Genomic DNA, 23,610 nt, shown 5'->3' on the forward strand with positions numbered 1-23,610 from the left:
CCACGGGAGGAGGGGGTGGGGACGGGGATGGCAAAATGTGGTGTGGTACAGATATTGCCGAATTCCCCACTCCTCCCAGACTAGCAGTCAGGACTAAGCCAGGGAAACGTTGACTTTTTTTTTTTTTATTAACTTGAGTATTTCTTATATACATTTCAAGTGTTATTCCCTTTCCCGGTTTCCGGGCAAACATCCCCCTCCCCCCTCCCCTTCCTTATGGGTGTTCCCCTCCCAACCCTCCCCCCATTGCCGCCCTCCCCCCATAGTCTAGTTCACTGGGGGTTCAGTCTTAGCAGGACCAAGGGCTTCCCCTTCCACTGGTGCTCTTACTAGGCTATTCATTGCTACCTATGAGGTCAGAGTCCAGGGTCAGTCCATGTATAGTCTTTAGGTAGTGGCTTAGTCCCTGGAAGCTCTGGTTGTTTGACATTGTTGTACTTTTGGGGTCTCGAGCCCCTTCAAGCTCTTCCAGTTCTTTCTCTGATTCCTTCAACGGGGGTCCTATTCTCAGTTCAGTGGTTTGCTGCTGGCATTCGCCTCTGTATTTGCTGTATTGACTTTTAATTGATAGAGCTCTGAGCTCTGTTTGATCAGAAGGGAAGATGAAAGATCTTGCAGGCCGCATGCTGTGGAACTGGAGCAAGGAAGCAGAGGAGAATTCATAGAGGAAATGCAGGTTAAGAAAACCCTTATCCAAAATACATATGGCAGGCTTACTCGGGGCGGGGCGGGGGGGGGGGATGGGAGGGACTGTTTCTGATTTGGGGTGATTTGCATGTATGAATATTTGCATATGCATAATGAGAAGTAGTGGAGGTTGAGGACAAGCCTAAACCTGAAACTCATGTCTTTGTACACATACCCTGAAGAAGACTTGACTACAGCTCATTGCATGAGGTTGGATGTAGAATTCTGCACTTTGGTATCATGTTGCTACTCAGAGGTTTTAGATTTTTGGATCTTACCTGAATTTCAGAAGTTCAAATGAGAACGAATGCTCAACCCGTAAATTAAGCTGAAATCTTAGGATACTTGGAATCCCCCCCCCAAAAAAAGCCCTGATTTTATTAATTTCATAAAAATTTTAAAGATGCCCAGTCTAAAACATATAAAGCATAAGTAGAGAAACGGAAGGAAAAATGAAATGCTCGACGCATTTGGATTTCTCATTCGTAGATCTTTGTGAATTACATAAATATTAGGCTTTTGTAAAACTTAATCTTTTGCAACTTCTTCCTTTCATTTAACAATGTGTCCAGAATATATCCCTAACTCTCAAATTAGTTTTCAATGCCAATGCCGTGGGTTTCAATAGTTTAAAAAAAAAAGCAGGCTTTGAAAATGGAATATGATGACTGCAATCTATCCTCTGTGGCTGGCTATTTCAAATTGTTACCAATAAAATTCTTAACTCTTATAAAGACTAATTAACATTGTCTTTAAAGACTAAATCTTTGCATTCGCCTGGGATAACTATTGTCAATATTTCTGGAAGAAAATAAATGTCAGGGCTAGAAGAGTAAAGGCATTTATATATAACCTTTATATATAACCCATATAAATTACTTTTTAACAAAACTGTCCCAAATTTATTCCCATATATTGTCTTGTGAGGACTTGTTTCCAAACTCTAAAAGCCCCTAGCTGTTAAATCTTCACCAACTTTATTGTTGAAGCAAACATCATTGGCTTATTATTATTATTATTATCATTATCATTTATTAGTATTTCTTACTAAGGATGAGATAAATCATTTCATCACTTGAGTGTCCATCATATTTCTTATGCATTTCCACTGTTCTCTTTGCCTCTTTTTCTTACTAATACATCTTATTTAGATAAGGACGAGACTGTTTTTCATAGATAGATAATGTTTTCTAGTTTGTCATCACTGTTCCCATTTCAATTCCATGCATGGCCTATTTTAATCAGTGGAAATATTTTTCATTGTACATAGATGTGTCTATCAATCACGTTCTTGTTCTAATGCCTTTTACTGAATAATCTATCCATCCTCAAATGTTTAAAATTCTCCCTTTATCATTTACCCAATTTTCTGATGGACAGCTCTTGGCTCTGTTTCAGAACTTTCTGTTCAGTCAGGAATGATATTGTCCCCAGCAGAGCACTCATGTGGAAGATAAGAATCGAACATGGCTGTGATTCAGTTCCCTCCCCGCCTGCTGCCCTCCCTCACTATTGTTTTAAGTGCCTGTATGAAACCTTCACCCTCAGATCTAATTTTTCTCGTAGAACACAAGCCTGATAAATACCAAGAAAAAACTAGAGGCTGACTTGGCTCAGTGCCAGGCAGAGGTGGAGAACTCCATCCAGGAGTCCAGAAACGCAGAAGAGAAGGCCAAGAAGGCCATCACTGACGTAAGCATCACTCTCTGCAGAGATGGCAGTGGGAGATGAGGAAGGTCTTCAGACCCCGGGCATGGAAAGGCGGTTTCGTCTCTTCTGAGCACAGCCAGTCTCTGGTGGCTTCCTGGAGAGATGTCAGGAGAAATGGGGTCCTTAGAGAGGCAAAGTGGGGTGTGAGGACTGGGAGGGGAGGCTCAGCTCCATGCTCAGGTTTGCAGCATTGTCTGTGCACTCTGGGTGGCACTGGGTGAGTATCCTACTAGTGTGTCCTGTGAACTGACCCAGGCCGCCATGATGGCGGAGGAGCTGAAGAAGGAGCAGGACACCAGCGCCCATCTGGAGCGGATGAAGAAGAACCTGGAGCAGACGGTGAAGGACCTGCAGCACCGTCTGGACGAGGCTGAGCAGCTGGCGCTGAAGGGTGGCAAGAAGCAGATCCAGAAACTGGAGGCCAGGGTGGGTGATTTGAGAAGGCACTGGCCTTCCATGTGGTTCTTCTTTCAGCCATCTTGGGTAGAACCATGAACCAGAAACTTAGATTTAGGTGGTGGGAAAGCCTCCCCTCCCCAGGGTCTTATTGTGTAGAACTCACAATGTAGATCAGGCTGGCCTCTAAGAGATCTACCTATCTCTGTCTTCCAGGGCTGGGATTAACAGGGTACACCAACACACTCAGCAAAGAGAACACCTTTTGATGTTCACTTCCTCTTGCCCATGTAGATGCATAGTTATACACACATATAGGGAAGATGTTCTATGCTCATTAAATTCCCCACTTGGGCATGAGTTCTAGTTCTGATCAAGCTTCATTTTTGATAAGCAGTGCTTCTGCTGTATAAAGTCTCTCTGTCTGTTAATCTCAGATTATTCGCTTTCCCGATTGCTTTCCCAATCTCTACATGCAACTGCTGCTGTGCGGTACATCCCGCTCCGTCTGCAAAAGAGTGTGATTGGTCTATCTTCCCCCACATTAGTGCCCCAGAGAAACTTCGCCTCCCCTAAAGTCCTACACTCGCTTTCTGAGCCTGCCTCACGGTTATTCATTTACATGGCTGATCACTGTTTTGTTTCCTCAGCCTCTTGACGGTTCCTTTCAGATCTGTGTTGGATTGCTTGAATCATTTTTTAAATGGGCTGCATAAACAATTGACATTTCAGAGAAGGGCTGCGTGGAGGTGGCTATTAGAATATCTCTTTTGTCCTGGGGAAAAGAGAAAATGGGAGAGTGGGCAGGAATGAGGAGGAGGAGGAGGAAAGAAGAGAGAATTTTCCCAACAGGAAGTCCCTGGTGCAATTGTTCTTTATCGGAGCCTCGCTAGGACAGGGCTGCTAGACACATGGCTTCTTTTAAATATGCAAAGGTTTTTACTTTTGCCCCTCTGCTCTAAACAAAAAAGTTGCTTCCTTTCCTTTCCCATGAGGAGGAGCTTAGACCCATCCTTCTCTTGGAGCCCTTCCGGAAGGGAAGTAATAAGTCCCATGAGACCTGCTGGATTTTCCAAGCTTGTCTGGGAGCCTACAGTCACCTTACCCTGAGACAGACACTTTTGAGTGTCCTCCAATCCCAGCTGCTCAGTTTCACAAGTCCAGTAAAGCTTACAGAGGCCTGGAGAGAAAGCCTTGGGGTGAGGACCTGAAAAAAGAAGACGTGTTGTTTGACATAGAGCCCAAAGGAAGCCTGCTCCCCCTAGGAACTTTCAAAGTTGAACTGATTGGTCTTGAGGTCACCTTTGAATGACAGGCATGTGAGTCTGTGAAAGAAAGCTGGCCGCCTTGACCTCACTTCTGGGGTATACGCTTTACCCCACACAGGTGCGGGAGTTGGAAAGCGAGCTGGATGCAGAGCAGAAGAGAGGAGCTGAAGCTCTGAAGGGGGCCCACAAATATGAGCGCAAAGTCAAAGAGATGACTTACCAGGTAGCAAGCTCCAGACCCTCAGGCATTGCTATGTGGGGCAGACCCCAGCACAGGGAGCCAGGGGCTGAAGGTCTCTGCTGTTGATGCTCTGTTTATAGGCCGAGGAGGACCGCAAGAACATCCTCCGACTCCAGGACCTGGTAGACAAGCTGCAGGCCAAAGTGAAGTCCTACAAGAGGCAGGCAGAAGAGGCTGTGAGTACAGGAGGTCCCCATGTACCTTGTCCCCCAATGGTGTATCCTTATGAAGCCTGAGCGGGAGTCAATGCCTGATTAGAATTATTCAGCCCCAGGTCTGACTTGGCACCTGCAGATCACACACAGAAACACCAGCCCTTTCTGCTTCCTTGGTCTGTGGTTTGGAATCTTCTCCATCTCCAAGTCTTCTGTACCCTCATAACTCCCCAACTTCTCCCAGCCACCTCCTTCCCCAACCTACATTTCCTTATCCAATCCCACCCTGGTTCATTCTGTCTTCCCCAGAGCATCTCAGCTCACTCTGCTTACCTTGCAGCATTGCAACTCTCCCAGACCAGACCAGACCAGACCAGACCAGACCAGACCAGACCAGGGCAGACCAGGGCAGACCAGATCAGATCAGATCAAATCAGATCAGACCAGATCAAATCAGATCAGACCAGATCAGACCAGACCACCCATTGGCACTGGCTCTGCTCTGAAACACCTCATCTCAATACTTATCATCCCACTACACTCTACTTTCCCAGTCCCTCACCCCCACCCTTCCTCAGCAACACCCTCATGCTCCCTTTCCATCCCTATTTAACTGCCTCCTGACCAAATAGGTAAAATCAACAGGAAAAACAGGAGACAGGCCCAAACCAATGCTTTGAAAGATGTCCTGCCCAGGCATTGGGTCTGAGGGCTACAAATAGCAAAATTCCGGGGCCAGGATACAAAGTAGCTTTTCTCTTTATAGAAAATAAATCATGCAGGCTGGTTTTCCAGCACCAGTCTGTGAACTCCAGCACTTCCAAAATAGAGGCAGCCTCAGGCCAGTCTGCACTACATGGAGATAGCCTGACTCTAAAAATTAAATGAAAAGAAAAATGCCATCCTACTAAGGGTAAACTAGTTGTCTTCAAGGATGTCTCTGACTTTATAGCTAATATGTTAATTAACTCTCCAAAGTAAAAGGGCCCTCTAGACTAGAGCCTTTTCTGCCATGTGTTGGCTTTGGGACTGTAGTGTTACCTGCAGAGCATCTCTGAAAACCAGTGTTTGAAGGAAGAAATGACTGGGGTATGGCCTCTCCCTTTGCCCTCTTCCTTCCCTGCTCAGGAGCCTGGTCAGTTGCTTGCAATAACAACACCAGAACCAGTTAACTTGCACACATCACATTAGTAGAGTCCCAGCAGGATGGTACAGAGCCACATAGTCTGTCCCAGATACATGGCAATTATCACAGACATAAAACAAAAGGGACTTGGACCAAAGGTCTGATGCCTTCAGGGGCCTTCAGAGTACTCTGGACCTGGGTCATCTCCTGGTTGTATGGGTTGCATGGGAGAGCTAGTATAGAGAGGGAGTTTAGGGGGCCATGTGGTGGTCCTTGGGAGAAGAACAAGAAGAGCTTACAAGGAGCCCCTAGTTAGCCTAACACCCCAGCTGTGATCAGGACACTTTCATCATCCACAAGAGAACTAGGCTCATCTTCCCTTACCACTCTCAGCGGAGACACTGCTCACACTCTCCTGGTTCCCTCCACTCCTCAGAACCCAAGAGTCACAGAGAGGTTCCGTAACTGTACAACCTCCATCTTCTTTCCGTGCAGGAGGAGCAAGCCAACACACAGCTATCCAGGTGCCGGAGGGTCCAGCATGAACTAGAGGAGGCTGAGGAGAGGGCAGATATCGCTGAGTCTCAAGTCAACAAGCTAAGGGCCAAGAGCCGTGATGTGGGAGGCCAGGTAACAGCAGACACTTGAGAACTATGTCTTCCCAACAGGTTCCTCACACTCAGGACTGACAGACAGACCAACGAAAGAGAGCTTGGAGGATGCCTTTTGGTGCCTTCATCCTTGCCACTGGTCAAACACCCACTTATGCCATTTTAGCACAGACTCTTGTGTACCAGGCTCTTTCAAGGGGCACAGGGGGACAGGCATGTTATTCCCCTTGTCTCTCTGTTGTTAGAGATACAGTTCAGGAAGCCCCTGCTTTTCAGATGACTTGTCCTCTCCCAAGAAGCTTAACTGGTTTCTTTGTCAACACAGAGTGAGGCAAAGCCATTTCTTAATGCCATTTTCCTGAAGTTCCAGACTTTGCATCTGCTCTCCTTGATGGGGATGCGGGGCGTCCCATGGAGTTTGACTCATTTCCTGTGTACAATTTCTTTTCTCCCACAGAAGATGGAAGAATGAGGCTCTCCCGAGGCTCGTTGCCATGGGCCACCTCCAGGAGAGCAGAGGGAGACTGGGAAAAATAAACCCTCCTGCATACTCAACATCCAAGCTCTGCTGTGTTTGTTATTGTGGGGTTGAGTTTCAGATTCTAGTCTGCTTTGTTGTAAATGGTAAGAAAGTTAGAAATGGGGAAACATTTGCTCATTGCCTCAAGTAGAGAAGGTAAAAGCACAGCCTATTTCCAGGTGAACTTCCAGTGTCTACAAACACTTTAAAATAAAGACCAGGCTGGGGTGTGGCTCAGTGGGAGACCATTTGCCTGATAAATGCAAGACTCTAGTTCCCATCCTCAGCACCACACACCAAAGAAGTAAAACTCAAACCAAAGACCCTGTGTCAGCGCACACCTGATGCCTGTTAAAATAGCTCTCCCCAGAAAGATGAAAGCTAACAAGGGTTGGTGACAACAGAGACATACAGAAACCCTTGTGCACTCTTGCTGATAAAGTGAGTGGGTCTGAAAGACCCTCAGATTGAGGAGACCCTTGCTCCATCCCTGAGGATGTCCGACACCCCACAAACACACGGGACTCACTCCTCGATGCAATAGCAAGAGGCTTTATTTGATTAACCAGTGTACTGGGGCTCGGCACGGTCCTCACGCAGGAGGGATGTGAGAGCCATGAACAGCAGAACCATACAGCTTATAAAGGCAAAAACCACATCTAAGGTAAAATAAGGTCACACTGGGGAGGGGGTGTAGGGGCAATAGTTAAACTGAGGGTGGCAAGTTCTGGTAGGCCTCACCCATCTGGTCTAACCGATATCCGTGTTCGCACCTCCACACCTGGCTTGGTTTGAACACTTCTGAGAAATGTTGTGCAAAGTTCAGGGCATATTTATCAAGATCAGCTGTTAGCAATGTTCCTGCAGTTTCCTGATATGAGCCATCGGGGTAGGTCAACAGCTCACACTCTTACACTAATTTTAAAAATCAAAAAATGGCTTTAGTATAGTCAAGGGAGAATCTTTCAGGTCCAGCCACCATGGAGAGTGGTGTGAAGATCCCACAGAAAACAAAAGCAGTGCCCCAGTATGGCCCTGTAGTCTTCTTCTAAGACCAGGATGTTGACAATGAAATTGCACTTCTGTTTACCTCACTTATTCACAATATCCAAGCTATGAATACATCACTTATCTAAATGTCTGTTCTGGATGAATACATTTTAGAAATCTGTTGTCCAAAACAATGGCGGCCGGGGCTGGGGAGACAACTTGGTAGATAATGTGCTTGCTAAGCCTGAGGACTGAGTTCAGATTCAGCACTCATGCACAAGCCTGGGAGGGGTAGTACACACCTGCAACCCAGTGCTGAGAGGGCAGAGACAGAAGATTCTTGGAGCTGATTAGTCAGTTCATCTGCCCTCTAGCCAACCACTGTCCTCTGTGTTCAAGGAAAGACCTTGTCTCAAAACATATGATGGGGAACAAGAAAAGACAATGTCCTCTGGCCTCCACAAGCTCACATGTACACGTATACAAAGACCCACACACATATCACGCAGACACACGAAAAAATTGTGCCTCAATAAGCAACAAGCTATTCTTCAGACTTTTGGAAGAAGGAAATACTACCATTTGTGGTAACATGCATGAATGCAGAGGGCACGAGGCTAAGTGAAACAAGCCAGACACAGAAAGACCTGTAAATGATGTCACATGTGTGTGGCATTAAAACATCACTCATGGAAGCAGAGTGGTCCTTAGAAAGGGTTAGAAGTCAGAGGGAATGAGAAAATGTTGGCCAAAAGAAAATAAGCTTCAGGTGTACGAGATGAATTAAGATGTGGTGGTGTGCACAGCAGCTCATCAGTATGTATGTGAGGTACGGAGTTTAAGACCATCACACATAAAGAAACAATAAAACAAGTTATATGCCTTAACACTGTAAAACTCCTATTTGTCTATTATATGTTAGACCTCAATAGGCTTGAAAATAAATTCTTCAAGAAAGGAAAGAAGGCCAGGTGTGGTGGTGGCACAAGCCCTTAATTCCAGCACTGGGAAGGCAGAGACAGGTGGAACTCAGGTAAATTCAAAGTTAGCCTAGTCGGCATAGTGAGAATCCAGGACAGCCTGGGCTACATACACAAACCGAGTCTCAAGAAGGTGAGGATCAGGGGGAGGGGTGGGAAAGAAAGGAGAAGGGAGGAGGAGAGAGGAGGAAGTAGAGGGAGAGAGAGAGGAGATGGAGAGGGAGAGGAAGGAGGATGGGGAGAGGAAGAGAAAGAACGCTTTGGTAACTATTTTTTTTCTTAGGAATACATAATTCTCACAAATTGGGTTTTTCTATCTTCTCCCCTAAATTAACTGAAGGTTTAGTGGGCTCAGATGCCTAACACTCTATTTATGTCCAGGGAAGAGTGGAAGCTGGTCCCTGTGCTCTCCCCCTGAGCTACTCTGCTTTTCTTTCCCACACCATTTAGGATCTGGTCTGTATAGATCTCTGGGCCCACGTAAAGCCATCCGAGCAAGCTGGAGGTATCATCGAATCCATTCACTTGCAGCAAGTCAGAGGCATTGGGGAAATACAGGCTAGGCCTTGGTCCCCCACTCCCTGACGTGGGCAACTCTTCTCCACCTGCCTGCATCCTCTTCAGGATGCCCAAGGCAAAATGTCAAGGGAACCAACTGGGCCTGGAGAACTTCTGACTTTCAAAGTTCAGGCTGAGAGTGGGTCCACTCACCACCATCCCCTCTCACCCAAACCGAAACGGTTAGTCCTAAAGGTCCTCCTGATTTCTGATTTTTCTGATTGGCTGGTCCTGGGGGGATGGTATGGGATGAGGACTGTTACAGAAAGCTTATGAGCCAATCGATATTAAATATGGGCCTCAGCCTGACCACCTACAGGCACTTCATGTATGACCTTGGATCAATTTATGTTCTCTAAACTTGACTTTCCTCTTTGGCTACCTGATTTGTGTGGTCAGGAGCACAGGCTGTGGAGTCCAGCAGACCTCAGTGGAATTCTGACAGTGTCATATGTAAGCTGTGTGGCCTCAGGCAACTGTTCTCTCTCAACCTTAGTTTCCTAATTCTTTAGGGTGGGAGGAAAAAAGGACAATTATTCATGAATCTTTATGCCTTAAAGATTTATTTGATTTGATCTGTGTGTATATGTGTCCATATGCGTGTATATGTGCATGTGCAGGTACCATGGGGGTCAGAAGAGGAGGAAGAATTCTATGAAGAAGAGTTATAGGTGCTCGTGAAGCACCCAATGGGGGCACTGGTGTCTGAGCTCCAGTCCTCACAGTGGAGCAGCCCTGCCACAGTTCCATCCTTCCCAACCTAAACTTGCTTCGTGACTTAATCCTCAGTTTTCCCACATGCTAAATTCGGTGTAATCAAATACTTCCCAAGTTTATTTTGAGATGCAAATGAGAACATGTAAGCAGTACACTTGGCCTGGGACCTGACATGCAGTAAACATTCTAATATTTTTATATTGTCATGGGAAGGTTTGTGATTTCACCCTAGGAGCTCGGGGGAACACAAGACATAGGTCCAGCTGGGTAACAGTCTGAGTCCGTGACTTCCTCTACGGGTCTCCATGGTCTGAGGAGTTAACTCACCATGCTTGGAGCCTGAGAAATTGCTATGGAGCCATCCCTCTTCAGTAGCCCAGAAGATGAGATCAGAGTCTCCTCTTCTCAGATGCGCCCCTGTTTATCTGGAGTTTCCCAGGAAAAAGTTCCTCTTAAGTCTCTGCACTGAGGTTCTGGTCCCTGCCTGGGTCTCTGTGGAGGGCTAAACAGTGCCTGTATTCTTCATAGAGTCGTGCTACTATTTTAATCTCACATCATGAACCCCAGTTGTGCTCACCAACGAGCCCTCTCTTTCTGCTCCCTTCCTTATGTTCTCCCCCACATGCAAAAGGAAGAAAGGAAAAGAAAAGAAAAAAAAAGAAGAAAACTAACAGGATCATGTTGTGGTGTCCATATGGTCACTGGATCATGGTCAAATTTCTAGTGTCCAGCCCTCCAAAGGAGGGTGAGTCCTTCTCTACCTCCACCCCCACCAGAAGCCATCAACTGAGGAGAACTGTACAGCCACAGAGAGAGGCAGGGCCAGATCTCCCTTGCCCAGTGTTATCTATATGGCTTCAGGTGACAGCCCCCGGCCACAGCAGGACCACCAACCCACTCATGAACGGCCCTCAGCACCCTTAGGTGGCCATGCATGCTACTCACATCAACACTCACCCCCAGGCAGCAAAGCCAATGGACCACAGACACCAACATGCTCTCCACTGGCATCATGAACCACAGTGGTCCTTCAAGGAGGTCCAATCCAGAAAGTGACTCTTTCCTTATCTTGGGCCTCTGATGTTGCCCAGAACTGGGATGGCATGGGCTGAATCTGCATCTGCATAAGCTTCAAGATGCTTCACATCATCCTACTGACCCTAGTGTGGGCAATGAGAGCATGCTGACCTCAGCGCGCTCTCTCTCTCTCTCTCCCTCTCCCTCTCTCTCTCTCTCTCTCTCTCTCTCTCTCTCTCTCTCTCTCCTGTCACAACCATCATGCCTCCAGTTCTGCTCTCTCCATAGCACACACACTGCCCCTCTCCCACTTCTCCGTTACATATTTGTTCATCGCAGTAGTCCCTCATCCCTTACTGTTTTATAATCACTATTCTGGTTGTGAATGAGAGGAAGGACTGACTGACAGATGGAAGATGGACAGATCGATAAACACATGGCAGTCTTTCATGCCAAGCTAAGCCACCAGGTATGCCTTGTAAAAAGAATAAAATAACTTAAGATAATTTCCTTCTCTGGGGCTGAAAGAGAAAGAGTGAAGATGAGATTCATGTCCCTAATTTTCTTCCTCAGCATCTACATGTTAAGGTCCAACTTGAAACTGGGGCTAGTCCTGAATCCCTAACTCTCCTTCAAAATGCAGAGGAAGAGGAAGGGGGCCTGCCACAAACTAGAGAATATACAGGATGGAGCAAGAGAACTTGGGAGTTGTCCTAACATCTCCACTTTCCAAAGCCTGTGAGCGAGTCAAGAAACACGTCCAAGTCTCAGCACAGAATAAGAAGTCTGATGATCCATCATCCGCCTGCTTGATAGGCCTGTTAAAATATTCCTATGTAACAATATGAAAATGTTCCCCTAACTTTGCAACCCTCCCCCAAATGAAGGGGGGATCGTTGCTGTTACTTGGCTACCAATAATGATAATACTAGTTCTGCTATTATTACTACTAATTATTACTCAGCATTAAAACTTAGTTATTGAAGGTGGACTTTGAGTCCTACCAAGGGCACTGAGGTCTCCTACCCTGCTCTAAAGCCCCCTCCAAAACAGGACTTTGCTGCCACCTTCTGGCTATGGAAAGAAATGCTTTGCATTATGCAAATGATCTGGGGCTTAAACCCATGATTTTTTTTTTTTTTTTTTTTTTGTAAGAGGTATAGAGGGCCAGAGGTGTCCTTGAGAATCATGATTGTCTCTTCCTGGCTCTCTAAATGAGAAGATTCAGATTGGTAATGGTACTTGCAAGCCTACTGGGACAGTATCAGAGCCAGACACCCACACCAGGTCTCTTGGATCCCAGACTCAAGTGGACTGCACCACCAGACAGAAGAGCTGGTAAGGTTGAGCAAGTCCAAAACCCAGGAAATCTCAGAAGTGAGAACGTAGGCATGGGGCCAGCTCCCTGCCAAAGTGCCTAATCTGGAATACCTAACCATGACACCCCACTGAGAGGACCATGACATTCAGTCACTTAGCATAAAAACCTGGAGTTCTCTGTGCTAATGGGGTTTGTAGATAGGCCCTGTGTGTTTAGCCAATGAGCTTCCCTTCCTGGGCAGGCCTTCCCTCAAAAGGTATCTAATCACTGGTTTAGCCCGAGTAAGACATGTAGATTCACATCTTCAATCAAATAAAGCAGTTTGGACAAGGAAGGACCAGCTCCTTCATCAAGGATCTGTGATGGGAGGCCTCTATTGTAAAGAGCACTATCTAAATCTCCTGGAGAAGGCCTTCTTTCTTCCAGCCCCTCCACACTTTCGGCACTCACTGGGGACCAAACCGATTCCAACCCCAGCCCCGGGCTCATCAATCCCCTTTCTGCCTGGCACATGGGTAAATCATGGACCCTTGGGCCCCTGTTCCCAACTCTCCGTGGTCCCCAGCAGCGTCTGGGTACATAGGAGGCTGAGAACCACAATATCCATTACAGATTCTGCTGTTTTTAACCTGGAAAAACACAGACTGTGTTCTGCCTCCCCTGAGTGGCTTGCAGGTGGTGCACAGGCAGTCCAACAGACACTAGTGCTTATGGATGACCCTGGTTTCAGAGGGTAGGGGACCACAGGACCACAGCCACAGTCTGCTCCAATGACCCCTTTCTCATCCAAGGAGCCTCTGTCAGACCAGCAAAGATGCCTTGGTCCTGCAGGGGCAGCCCCTTACCCCTAGCAAGGGTGAGTAGAGGGTAAACAGCAGTTCCGAAAGCGGGCTCTCTTTAACTTTTCTCAGACTCAAGAGAGAAAGACTAACTAGCTGCTCGTTCCGCCGGACTATACCATGGCTACCCCTTCCTACCCTGTCCAGAGCTCCCAGGAGGCTGACACAGATAGGCTCCACTGTGCTTTGGCTTTGGTTAGGTCCTCGCAGCAGAGAGCCAGGACGGAAGAGCCGAGGGAGAGAGGGGATTGGATCCAATTTTCCAATTGGATCCAATTATTCCCATCATCCTTTGCTACAGCCAAAGGACCTCTGGCCTATCAGGCATCCCAGCCCTCGCTTGTCTTCAGGCTCTGGTAGATTCTTCTCACTTCCCAAAGGCACCAACCAATACATCAATGGCATCCTGAGCTTGTGAAGTACAGCCCTGGTGGGCCTGTGGTCTCCCGCGTTTGGCCACACCTTTGTAAAAAGTCTCTCCCTCAGACGTTCTTCCTAGTGTAGTAACTTAGATGTGGTATCTACTTCCTATGGAAAATGGCTGATACGGGACCTTCCCTATTCTACGCATGTACATTATGGGTATATAGATCTTCTGATGGAGGTGCCCGTGCCCGTAAGAGCTCTTGCTGCTTCCCAGCTGATCACAGTCCTCCTCAGGCGGGCGGCAACGCATTCTGTTTCCTCACGTACTTCAACCTGTCCTCAATCCTTACGAAAAGCTGCCAAACCTAGGAAGAGGCCATCCATCCCGTCAAAGTGATGTCAGTGGTGAGCTCGATCCAGTTTGCGAAGCCAATTATAAAATATAGGGCTTCTGCGAGCCAATTATTGAACTCAAGCATTAGTAAAATCTTAGGTTGTAGAAACTTAGTCTTAAATGACTTGCATTTAAAACAAAAGCAAGATATTCAAGGCCAGCCACTCTTAATGACCTATGATATTTTATTATCTCTAATCTCTTGAGGTTATCTACAATCATGAAATCTGTGTGGTGGAAATGCTCTCTAATGATGTACTTTTTCATCTCCCCATTTGGTCACGTGATATCGCTTCCTTGAAATTAATTGGCCATGGTGAGAATATCACACCATGAAAATTGGCAAACACTACAAAGTACAGGTAGAGGCTTGTAAGCCCATTAGCAGCATGTCACTGACTGGAAGCAATGAAATGTAGGCAAGAGAAGCCTAAGCTTCTGTCTGTGAGAGATGCTGGAACACAGAGAGCCAACCCCAGCCTAACCCCTAGCCTATGTCATCTTAAGCAAGGCAGTTCCTTGAAAACATGTGAGATGAGCGATTTCTTTTGTCTTCCTCGGGGCAAGGTTGGAGAGAGGGCAGAAAGGACATGGAAAAACTCTGCTATGAAGTCCCACTCGGTTGCTCTGCTCCAGGCCTGAGGACAGAGTCCACTGTCTCAGAAAATCAGCTGCAAATATCTACGTGAAAGGGAAATTCACTAGTTCACCTAAATGAGGTTCCAAGAGAAGTCATCTTCAGGCTGCCTGTCTTCTAGGATACATCCTGTTCAGATATAGGCATTCAATTGATTCATATTCTCTCTCTCTCTCTCTCTCTCTCTCTCTCTCTCTCTCTCTCTCTCTTTCTCCCTCTCTCTCTCTCTCTCTCTCCCCCCCATCCCTCCCTCCCTTCCCCATCTCCTCTCCCTCTCTCTTCTCCCTCACCCTCTCTCTCCTTTCCTCTTTAAACCAACTTTATTCCTAAAATTGTATTACATTTATGTGTGTGTGCGTGCCTGTAGGTGCGTGTGTGTATGGCACACATGTGCCATAGTGAACATTTGGGGATTACGGGATAAGTTCTGGCAGTCAGTTCTCTCTTCTGTTATGTGGGTTCTGGGGATCAGGCTTTTAGGGAATGCCTTTACCTGCTGATCCATCTCACAAGCCCTAAATTAAGTGCAACACACACACACACACACACACACACACACACACACACACACAAAGCTTTGACTGTAACTGACATTTTAAAGTTCTATGGTAGCATAAAGGCACTTGCAGGGAAGGAAAAAAAAACAGAACTGCTTTGCTTCAATTGCCAAACATGGCCCCACATTCATGGGCAAGAAGTGGTAGGAGGATGTGGAGTCTGGCTGGTCAGGTCTGAGTCACAGGTCCTGGAAGTGTGAGTAGCGTCAGCTCCTCCCAAGCTTCATAAACTGAGAGTGAGGAGGGTGGTTCCTACCCTCCCACTGGGTCAGGTTCCTATTTCCAAAGAAACAGCACGAAAAAAATCAACAGATGTTCATTTTGTGGCTGGAGACCATGCTGGATGAATCCATGCTTCTTAAAGTTGGACAGACTCTGCCTTCCCTATGGGTCACTGGAAGGACAAGGTGACACAATGTCTGTAACCTCACAAACGCCAGTGGCCACTTCCCTTTCTTTCCCACTCACCCTCATTAGTCTCTTTCCTGGGAATGACAGTGCCACTCCATAAGACTCCAACAGTGTGGGACATGTCTCTCTCCTTGCTCACTGTTGAATCAGCCAGTGTTCAGAGCCAGCAGACAAGCCTCATCCTTCATAGCTCCTACCAGACTGCAGCCTCCCCTAACATCTCATCACTTCTTCTTCAGCTGTTGTCTCCAGTTGAGCTCAGTGCCCCTGGCTGCTGACAGCAGGAGGGAGAGACTCTTGGTCAGAGTCAGGGCCCCACAGTCAGGAACTTCCTGTCCCATGAGTCGGGAAGGACAGATATGGGTGGGGCTAGACAAAACATCTGGACCTAAATCAGGACATGGCTTTCATCCGAACCCAGGGCCACCCACAGCAAGCTGCTGGCTTGGGCAAGAGAATTGCTCCTTCTGGAGATATGTCAGCCAACTCATTTGATTAACAATGAATTAGCTGGGGTCCCATGACATGCCAGGAGGTACTCTGGTTATTGGGAAACAAACCACTCATTAAATCAACAGAATGATTAGTGCCTTCCTCTCAAAGACAACCACCCTCAGGTTTCCTCCATCTTCACATCACGTCCCATATAAACCCTTGGTCCATTAGAATCACAAGTTTCTCACCACAACATTGTCAACTGTGTCAAGAGCTGACAGGAGCTTCACCACCTTATATCCAGCATAAACCAGACTGCGCACATATAGGAGACTACCTGAAAGGATGGACATGCATAAGAGCATTGCTATAATTAAATAGCTAAAACCTAAAATGCTCAGTTACAAAGGTCTGCCTGAGTCTGATATGGTAATGAGCGTAATAGTTACAGTCACGGAGTTAACTGGGTGCACATTACATCCTCAGTGCAGATTCAAGAGCTTCCTGTGGATCATCTCATTTCTCACTACAGCCTGGTGCTGGAGGATCTTACTTTATCCTTATTTGACAGATGTGGCACAGACTGTTTAAGAAATCTGTCAGTGTTTCTCTCTCTCTCTCTCTCTCTCTCTCTCTCTCTCTCTCTCTCTGTGTGTGTGTGTGTGTGTTTGTGTGTGTATGTATGTATGTGTGTATATGTGTGTGTATGTGTGTGTATGTGTGTGTATGTATGTGTATGTATATGTGTGTATGTATATGTGTATGTGTATGTATATGTATGTGTGTATGTATGTATATGTGTGTATGTGTATGTATATGTATGTGTGTGTATATGTGTGTATGTGTGTATGTATATGTGTGTATGTGTATGTATATATATGTGTGTGTATATGTGTGTGTATGTGTGTATGTGTATGTGTATGTGAATGTGTATGTGTATGTGTCAGAGTCTGGGCTTGCAGCCACCATGCTATCCTGGGATTGTGTATATTTTAAAGGGCAAACACACAAGTGACACCAACATGTACCCATGATGCTTATACTCATAGGTACTAAACAAAGGGGTCCATGTTAATATGTGCATACTAGTCTTCATCATGTGAGAACATAGGGCTTTGACAGGAAAGTCCATGATGTGGGGAGAATAAGATGGGGTGTCTATTGTACATGAATCTTCATTTCTTTGCAGGGGTATGAATAGCTCTTGCAAGTTAGCTGCCTGAGGGGTTCTGTCCTTGGAGCTCAGAAAACAACTCTCTAATTCGATAGAAGAGCCGATTTAGGAGAAACTGCCTCATTCCCTCAGCCCATTGTCAGGAGGCACTTCCTCAGAGCTTCTGGAAACAAGGCTTTGGCTCAAGGTCACTTTTGGGGGAGGACTGGCCATAGGAAGTCCTGAGAGGCTAAGAAGAGGTTAGGTGTCATTGAGAGCCTTGAGAAGGGGTCACAAAGAGTCACAAAGTCACAACAGCTATTTTGTCATGACCTTCTGCAAAGGATGATACCCTCTCACTGTTTGATTCTGTCCTCCTCATCCCCAAGTTCTTCAGGATGTCTAAGGATGAGTAGGCAAAGGGAAGCTCAGATAGGCAGTGTTAATGATGGGGAGTCTGGGTGGGGTGAAGCAGGATGGCACCTTCAAGAAGGTGGAGGGAGCACGAAAGCCCAACAGGGCAGATGTACAAGTTACGCAGTAGATACTGCACTGTCCAGCCCTGTGTTTCCTTCTTCCACCCTTCAGGCTTCCAAAGATCAGTAATCTGAAAAGTATCCACATCCCGCAGCTGGAGCCACCCCAGGAAGTGTTCAAGGAAATGCCTGCTGTGCCAGAGAGAGGTGGGAAGGAAGCTGGGAGAAGAGAGGCTATCAGCTTAGGGGTGGAGAATGGGTGGTGTCCATGTATGCCCACTTGAACTGGAGTCAGGGGTACAAAGATGGTTGCATCAAGAGCGGTTGAGGGAACCAGTTTTGATTGGCCTCAAGGTGAAGCCTGGAAAATGGGAGGTGATAGGAGACTCACGTCTTGACACAGATGCTCATGAAGAAAGAAAAGTATCACACACTGCTCTAGTCTAGAGTCTTGCTATTCTAAGTGTGGTCCATGCTCCGACATCAATATCTGTGGGTTCTTAGAAATGCAGAATCACAGGCCCTCTCCCAAATGTAGTGAATGCCAGGGCACACCTTCACCAAATCCCCAGGTGATTTGTGGACACATTAAACATAAGCGGCACAGATTCAGAACAAGTGAAGATCACAGATTCAAGTTATGATCTCAGACCAGGGTCCATCTCTGAACTCTTCAGTAATGTTCTCCAACAAGGCACAGATAGAAACTGAGTGTTTGAAAGGGTTTTGTTTTTGTTTGTTTAAAACAATTTGACATTGCTGTGACATCCATGACTATGGTCAGGAGGTCCATCCATTGCGTGGATGCACGTCTAGCTCTGTAAGATGAGGCACAAGCTGTGCCTTGTAGATTCACTCAGCTTGGGGGGGGGCACAGGCTGTGCCTTGTAGATTCACTCAGCTTGCGGGGGGGGGGGGAGCCGTCACGGCAGGCATTTGGCTGTCAACTTCCAGCCAGGAGAGAGCTGGCTAAAGGCCAGACTGGTCCAAGCAGTTCTTGACTCTCTAGTTCAGAGGTGGGGATCTGAGATGAAGTTACATTTCTAACAGGCTCCCTCTCCAAGTAATGCTGCTGTTACTGGTATAGTAACAGCACATAGAGAGAAACAGGGCCCTCACCCAGAAATCCAGCCCCATATACATGCTACTACACCTGGCCAAATAGTTCTATTTCAAATAAATTAATTTTTTTTTAAATTTCTGTTTTGTTTCATCTTCAAGTAAATACCAGTATTAGAACCCACATAAACCAGAGGACCTTCCGTGTCTTTCAGCAGGACACTGAAGAAGCCTGCTGTGAGCAGAGCCTTGGGACATTCCTCTTATCACATTGCTTAAACCTGCCTGGTGATGGGGTGGGGGTGGGGGTTCCTAGGGTGCAGTGCAAGAAAAGAAACAGGAAACCTTTTCTCTCTTCCTTTCCTGGAATATGTCCTGAACATCCTTCCTACAAGTGTCAGGGAAGTATCGCACGCTGTGCTCCCGGGCAGATGGCTGTGCGGTTTCTGATCCATATCACTGAAGGGGCTGAGAATGTCAGGACTAAAGAGAGAAGAGGGACATGGAGGAAGAGGCCCGGACACACAACAAGAAGCATTTGTCAGAGCACGATGATCACATTGCTCTTCACGGCTCCAGTAAATAGCTTTGTAGTAGCTACGAGTTTAGCTGCTACACTGCGTTGTGGGGCCTCAAGCCTTTGCCTTTCTGAACAGTCTCAAGTCTCTCACCTTCCACCAAGCACATAGTGAGGTGTGCCCACCATGCCATATGCTACAAACTTACAAAAACTATCCATATGCTAAAACTTACAAAAACTATCCACTGCCCTAAGAAACAGCTGGTGTACAGAAGGCTCCTGTATCCCTGTGACTCCTGGCATTATGGAACCCAGGAATGAAAAGCCAGACACAGGCTCAGCTCAGCAGTCAATCTCTAAGGTGACCCACGAAGAAACACTTGGGGCTCTAGGAAAACATGGTGTAAGACACCCCGAAACATTCAAATCAGCATTGTCATATTTTATAGCTTCAGATACCTGTGAGGGGAAAGCAATGAAGGAAAAAAAATAACTCCAGTCTTAGCCAAGAGTTACCAGAGAGCAACAGTGCCAGTTGGGGTCATCTCAAGAGGCCAATACCATTCTGATGTCAAGATAAGAGTTCCAGGTCTGTTTTTCTCATGAGCGTGGATGTGAAGGAATTCTAGAAGGCATACGGGCCAACACAATCCAGGACCATTTAAGAAGATAATGTATCCCGAGGAAGACTGAGTTTATTTCAGGATTTTAAGTTTGACTCGACGTTAGAAAACTTATCAGTGGGTCTGGGTTAGAGGGACAGCTTAGTTGGTACTGTATAAGGACTTGAGTCTGAGCTCTAGAACCCATATCAAAAAAATGGATACAGTAGCACTTGCTTATAATCCCAGTGCTGGAGAAGCTGAGAGAGGTTGATCTGTGGGGTTTACAGGCCAGTTAGCCAGTTTAGCCTCCTTAGAGAATATATTAATTTGATAAAATTCAACAAGCAAGCCTACTACAGTATAGTTGTGGTAGCACAATTCGGGAGGGTGAAAGCAGAAGGGTGGAGCATTGAGACCAACCAAGCTACTCATGCTGTCTGAAGACCCAAACCGCCGCCCACCCCAAAACTACAACTACCACAGGGAAAAAAAAACCCTAGCATAATATCTGACCTAGAATGTCTGCAATCCTACTAACTCAAACTGGGTATAGTGTGGCTTATGCCTATAACTTCAGCATTCTGGAGACTGAAACAGGAGGACCATGGTGTGTTCAAGGGTATCCTAGACTACAGAGTGAGACACCATTGCAAACAAAACAGCTAATTTCTTGACCTTTAATTTTATTTTACTTGTTTTTTACTTTGGGGGAGGGGGAGACCTCTTTGTGAAGCCAAGAGATACTCCAGATGGTTTTCCATCCACCATTTGTGCACACACAGGCACACCAACGTCCCTCAAGTTTCAAGGACAAAAGTCCTGGCTCCTCTGGTCCCAACAGAGTAGGTTAAAGAATGATTAAAGGCAGAAGAGGGAAATGTAAGCAAATTTACAGTCTGGGAAGAACACAGAAGGGATCTGATGACTCTGAGTTCATCCTTGGCATGATGACACAAGCTTTGGGTTTCACAGAGGAAGAATTGGTACAGCGCAAGCGCACATGACAAGACCAGCAGAGAGGATCAAGGTGCACTCTAATGAACCACCTTCTTCTTCTGCTTCTGCAAAGTAGTTTGGAGAAGTGTTATTTGGTTAAGGGAAGCAATCTGGTTCCCCTGAGATGAGAGCTCCTGCTTTGGGGTAATCTCATCATCTGGTGATAAACCCACAAGGCTCCAAAGTTCCAAAGAATAGCCATGAAAGCAGTGCCTTGGCCAAGGTCTGCAGTAGAGCCTGTCCTGCCCTGGTTCTACTCCAAAGAGATTAAGATGCCCTGAGCTGGACCCAAGGGACCACTGGGATACATTGTAGCTCCTTTAAGGTTCACATTACCCCCAAGCATCTAGGAAGTTGAGGAGATGCAAGTAGGAAGTAAGGAGTGGACCCAGCCAGGGTGAGCAGGGTGGGAAAAAAATCCACATAAGAAACTTTTCAGTGAGTTCTCACTCGCATTTGGTGCCAAGAACGAACTGGAAATTCCCAGAATATTTCTTTGTTTTTTTCCTCTTCAACATCTATGCCCTTCTCCAAACTCCTGGCACCTAACAAAAGCTGCAGAATCTGTTTTTAAATCGTCCCCTTATTCCTGCCTGTTCTGGAAGGCTCCAGAGAGAAAAATAGAGCAGGGATCAGGGAAGGGAGGTTCTGTCACCATTCCAGTGTCTCCTCAGGAAAGAAGACAGACTGGGGGGCAGGAGAAGGCCACCAGACATCTAGAGCACTTCACTAATGTCATTTAGGGATCATAATTTCTGGAAAGAAGTATGGACGTGAACTTGTTTGTTTCCATGTGTGACTCCTGGCTGCTGTTACCCCAAGGTCATCCTGCTCTGCCAGAAGGTTTCCTTTATTCCACAGAGAACAACGACACAAAATAGCATGGGAGGGGGGTGTCCAGAATTTCAGTTTAATGCTGTCCCTAAACTTCACTGCACTGAAAATTTTTGGCTGCCCTCAGAACTAAGGGATAAGCAAAATTATCTATTCTAAGGGGCTGTGTTTATTTCCCTTTCCAAACAACCCCAGGGAAGAAGAAGAAGATGATGATGATGATGATGATGATGATGGTGGTGGTGGTGGTGGTGGTGGTGGTGGTGGTGGTGGTGGTGGTGGTGGTGGTGGTGGTGATGGTAATGATGGTGGTGGTGGTGGTGGTGGTGGTGACGATGATGGTGATGATGATGGTGGTGGTGGTGGTGATGGTGGTGGTGGTGATGATGATGATGATAGTGATGATGACGACAGTTTAGTTCCCACTGCCTAGGTTAGGCAGCTTACACCATGTGTAATTCTAGCTCTATGGGATCTGTCTCCCTCTTTTCTCCTCTTAGGGTACCTGCACTCACATTCATACACACACAGATAGACATATACATGAATAAATAATGAAATAGAGCTTAATAATAGTAGCCAAGTATGGTGGCACATGCTGCATTTCGGCATTTGGATGGTAGAGGTAAGCAGGCATATTTGAGTTCAAGGCCAGCCTGCTCTATAAAGTGAATTTCGAGGTAACTGAAGGCTACAAAGTGAGACTTCATATAATAATAATAATTATTATTATTATCATTATTATTATTATTATTATTAGTTATGTTTGTTGATGATAACAATAAAATGTGAAAGACATGTTTACTGGGTCTTGATTTGTTCAGCCCTTTCTAAGTTTTTTATCCCCTACAGCCTTACAAGGTTGATATGATGGTGCCCACTCTGTAGATGCAGAGAAAGTTAGAATTTGCTCAAACCAATCCTGTAGAAAGAAGGAGAGCCTGCGTTTTCCCCTGGGAATGAGGCTCCAGAGCGTTTCACCACACTGCCTCTCTAACAGCAGGGTGAAGGGAAGCAGAAAACCCAGACCCTACAAAGGCCCCCACCATGTTCCACTGCTGGTGAAGGCCAGAACTTCAAACTCCTAAGGGGGTTCCCTGGGCAGTTGAAGCCAGAGATCTCTGGTTCTTTTATCCAGAGGCCCAAGGAGTAGACCCTTTAGGTGCAGCCAATCTGGGCTTTGCTCCATCTAGTTCAGAGGCAGGGGTTCTTTGTCCAGCTGAATATGGTGGGTTACATGGGGTCACATCAAGGCCATTTCCTATGCTACAGGCCCAGTCAGTCTTCCGTAGGCTCCCAAACCCAGCTTCATCATGGAGATCCCCATGAGTACAGCTCCGGGAGCTCTGCTCATGCAGACACAGACATAAGGGCAGAAGAGAATAAGAGTGCCCATCCCCCCTACATCCATCAATCACACACACACACCCAAAAGCGCCTTCTTTCCTGCAGACCACAATGGCTTTCCTTATCCAGTACAACAAAGGCTTTTTAAGGGAAGCCTGTACCATCATTGCCAGCTATTTCCAGCCACTTGTAAGAATCCCTTTCATTACTGCGGGCTCCTGGCTGCCCTGACAATGTGGGAAGGCTTTTCTGCAAGCACTCTCCGCCCTCCCCCGCTGCTGGGACACATGCACCTCAGCACCCCGTTGCTCCCTCTGCTTTGCTCTCCCCTCTTCATGCTTTCTTTTCAAGGTGAAGATTGATCTCTGCCCAGCGGGTGCTGGGAAGTTTCCTTAGATGAGGCTTTTATCTGCACCTGCCTAGTCTGCGGGTGTTTTAATAGTGGTACTCTATTCAAGGATGCATCCTCTTCCTGTCCAAAGGCCAGGAAAGTCCCTTTCAGACACATTGGGTTCATCCAGTCCAGTGTCCGCAAATACTAGCCTATCGGTCTGTCTGCTCAGGTGACTTTACTTTCTGCTGTGGTTTGGACTTAGTTTGTCTCTGTGTGTGTTGAATATCTGTGTATCTGTGTATATCTGTGTGTATGGTGTGCATGTTTGTGCCTGTGTGTGAGCATATGTC

The 23,610-nt window shown here is 46.5% G+C and overlaps 1 protein-coding gene across 2 annotated transcripts in view; it reads left to right on the forward strand.

Moving 5' to 3' along the window:
- The window catches only part of Myh13 (myosin heavy chain 13), a 60,999-nt gene extending 54,243 nt beyond the window's left edge, over positions 1-6,756 (forward strand). For both annotated transcript variants that reach the window (XM_087569275.1, NM_001427462.1), the window contains 6 exon segments: positions 2,254-2,379; positions 2,653-2,823; positions 4,180-4,284; positions 4,383-4,478; positions 6,079-6,213; positions 6,652-6,756. In XM_087569275.1, the coding sequence (XP_087425401.1) occupies positions 2,254-2,379; positions 2,653-2,823; positions 4,180-4,284; positions 4,383-4,478; positions 6,079-6,213; positions 6,652-6,666 (648 nt within the window). In that variant the 3' untranslated portion in view covers positions 6,667-6,756.
- Positions 6,757-23,610: the final 16,854 nt, after the last annotated feature.

This window comes from Rattus norvegicus, chromosome 10, assembly GCF_021556685.1.
Source record: "Rattus norvegicus strain SHRSP/BbbUtx chromosome 10, alternate assembly SHRSP_T2T, whole genome shotgun sequence".
In the NCBI taxonomy this organism is placed as follows: Eukaryota; Metazoa; Chordata; class Mammalia; order Rodentia; family Muridae; genus Rattus; species Rattus norvegicus.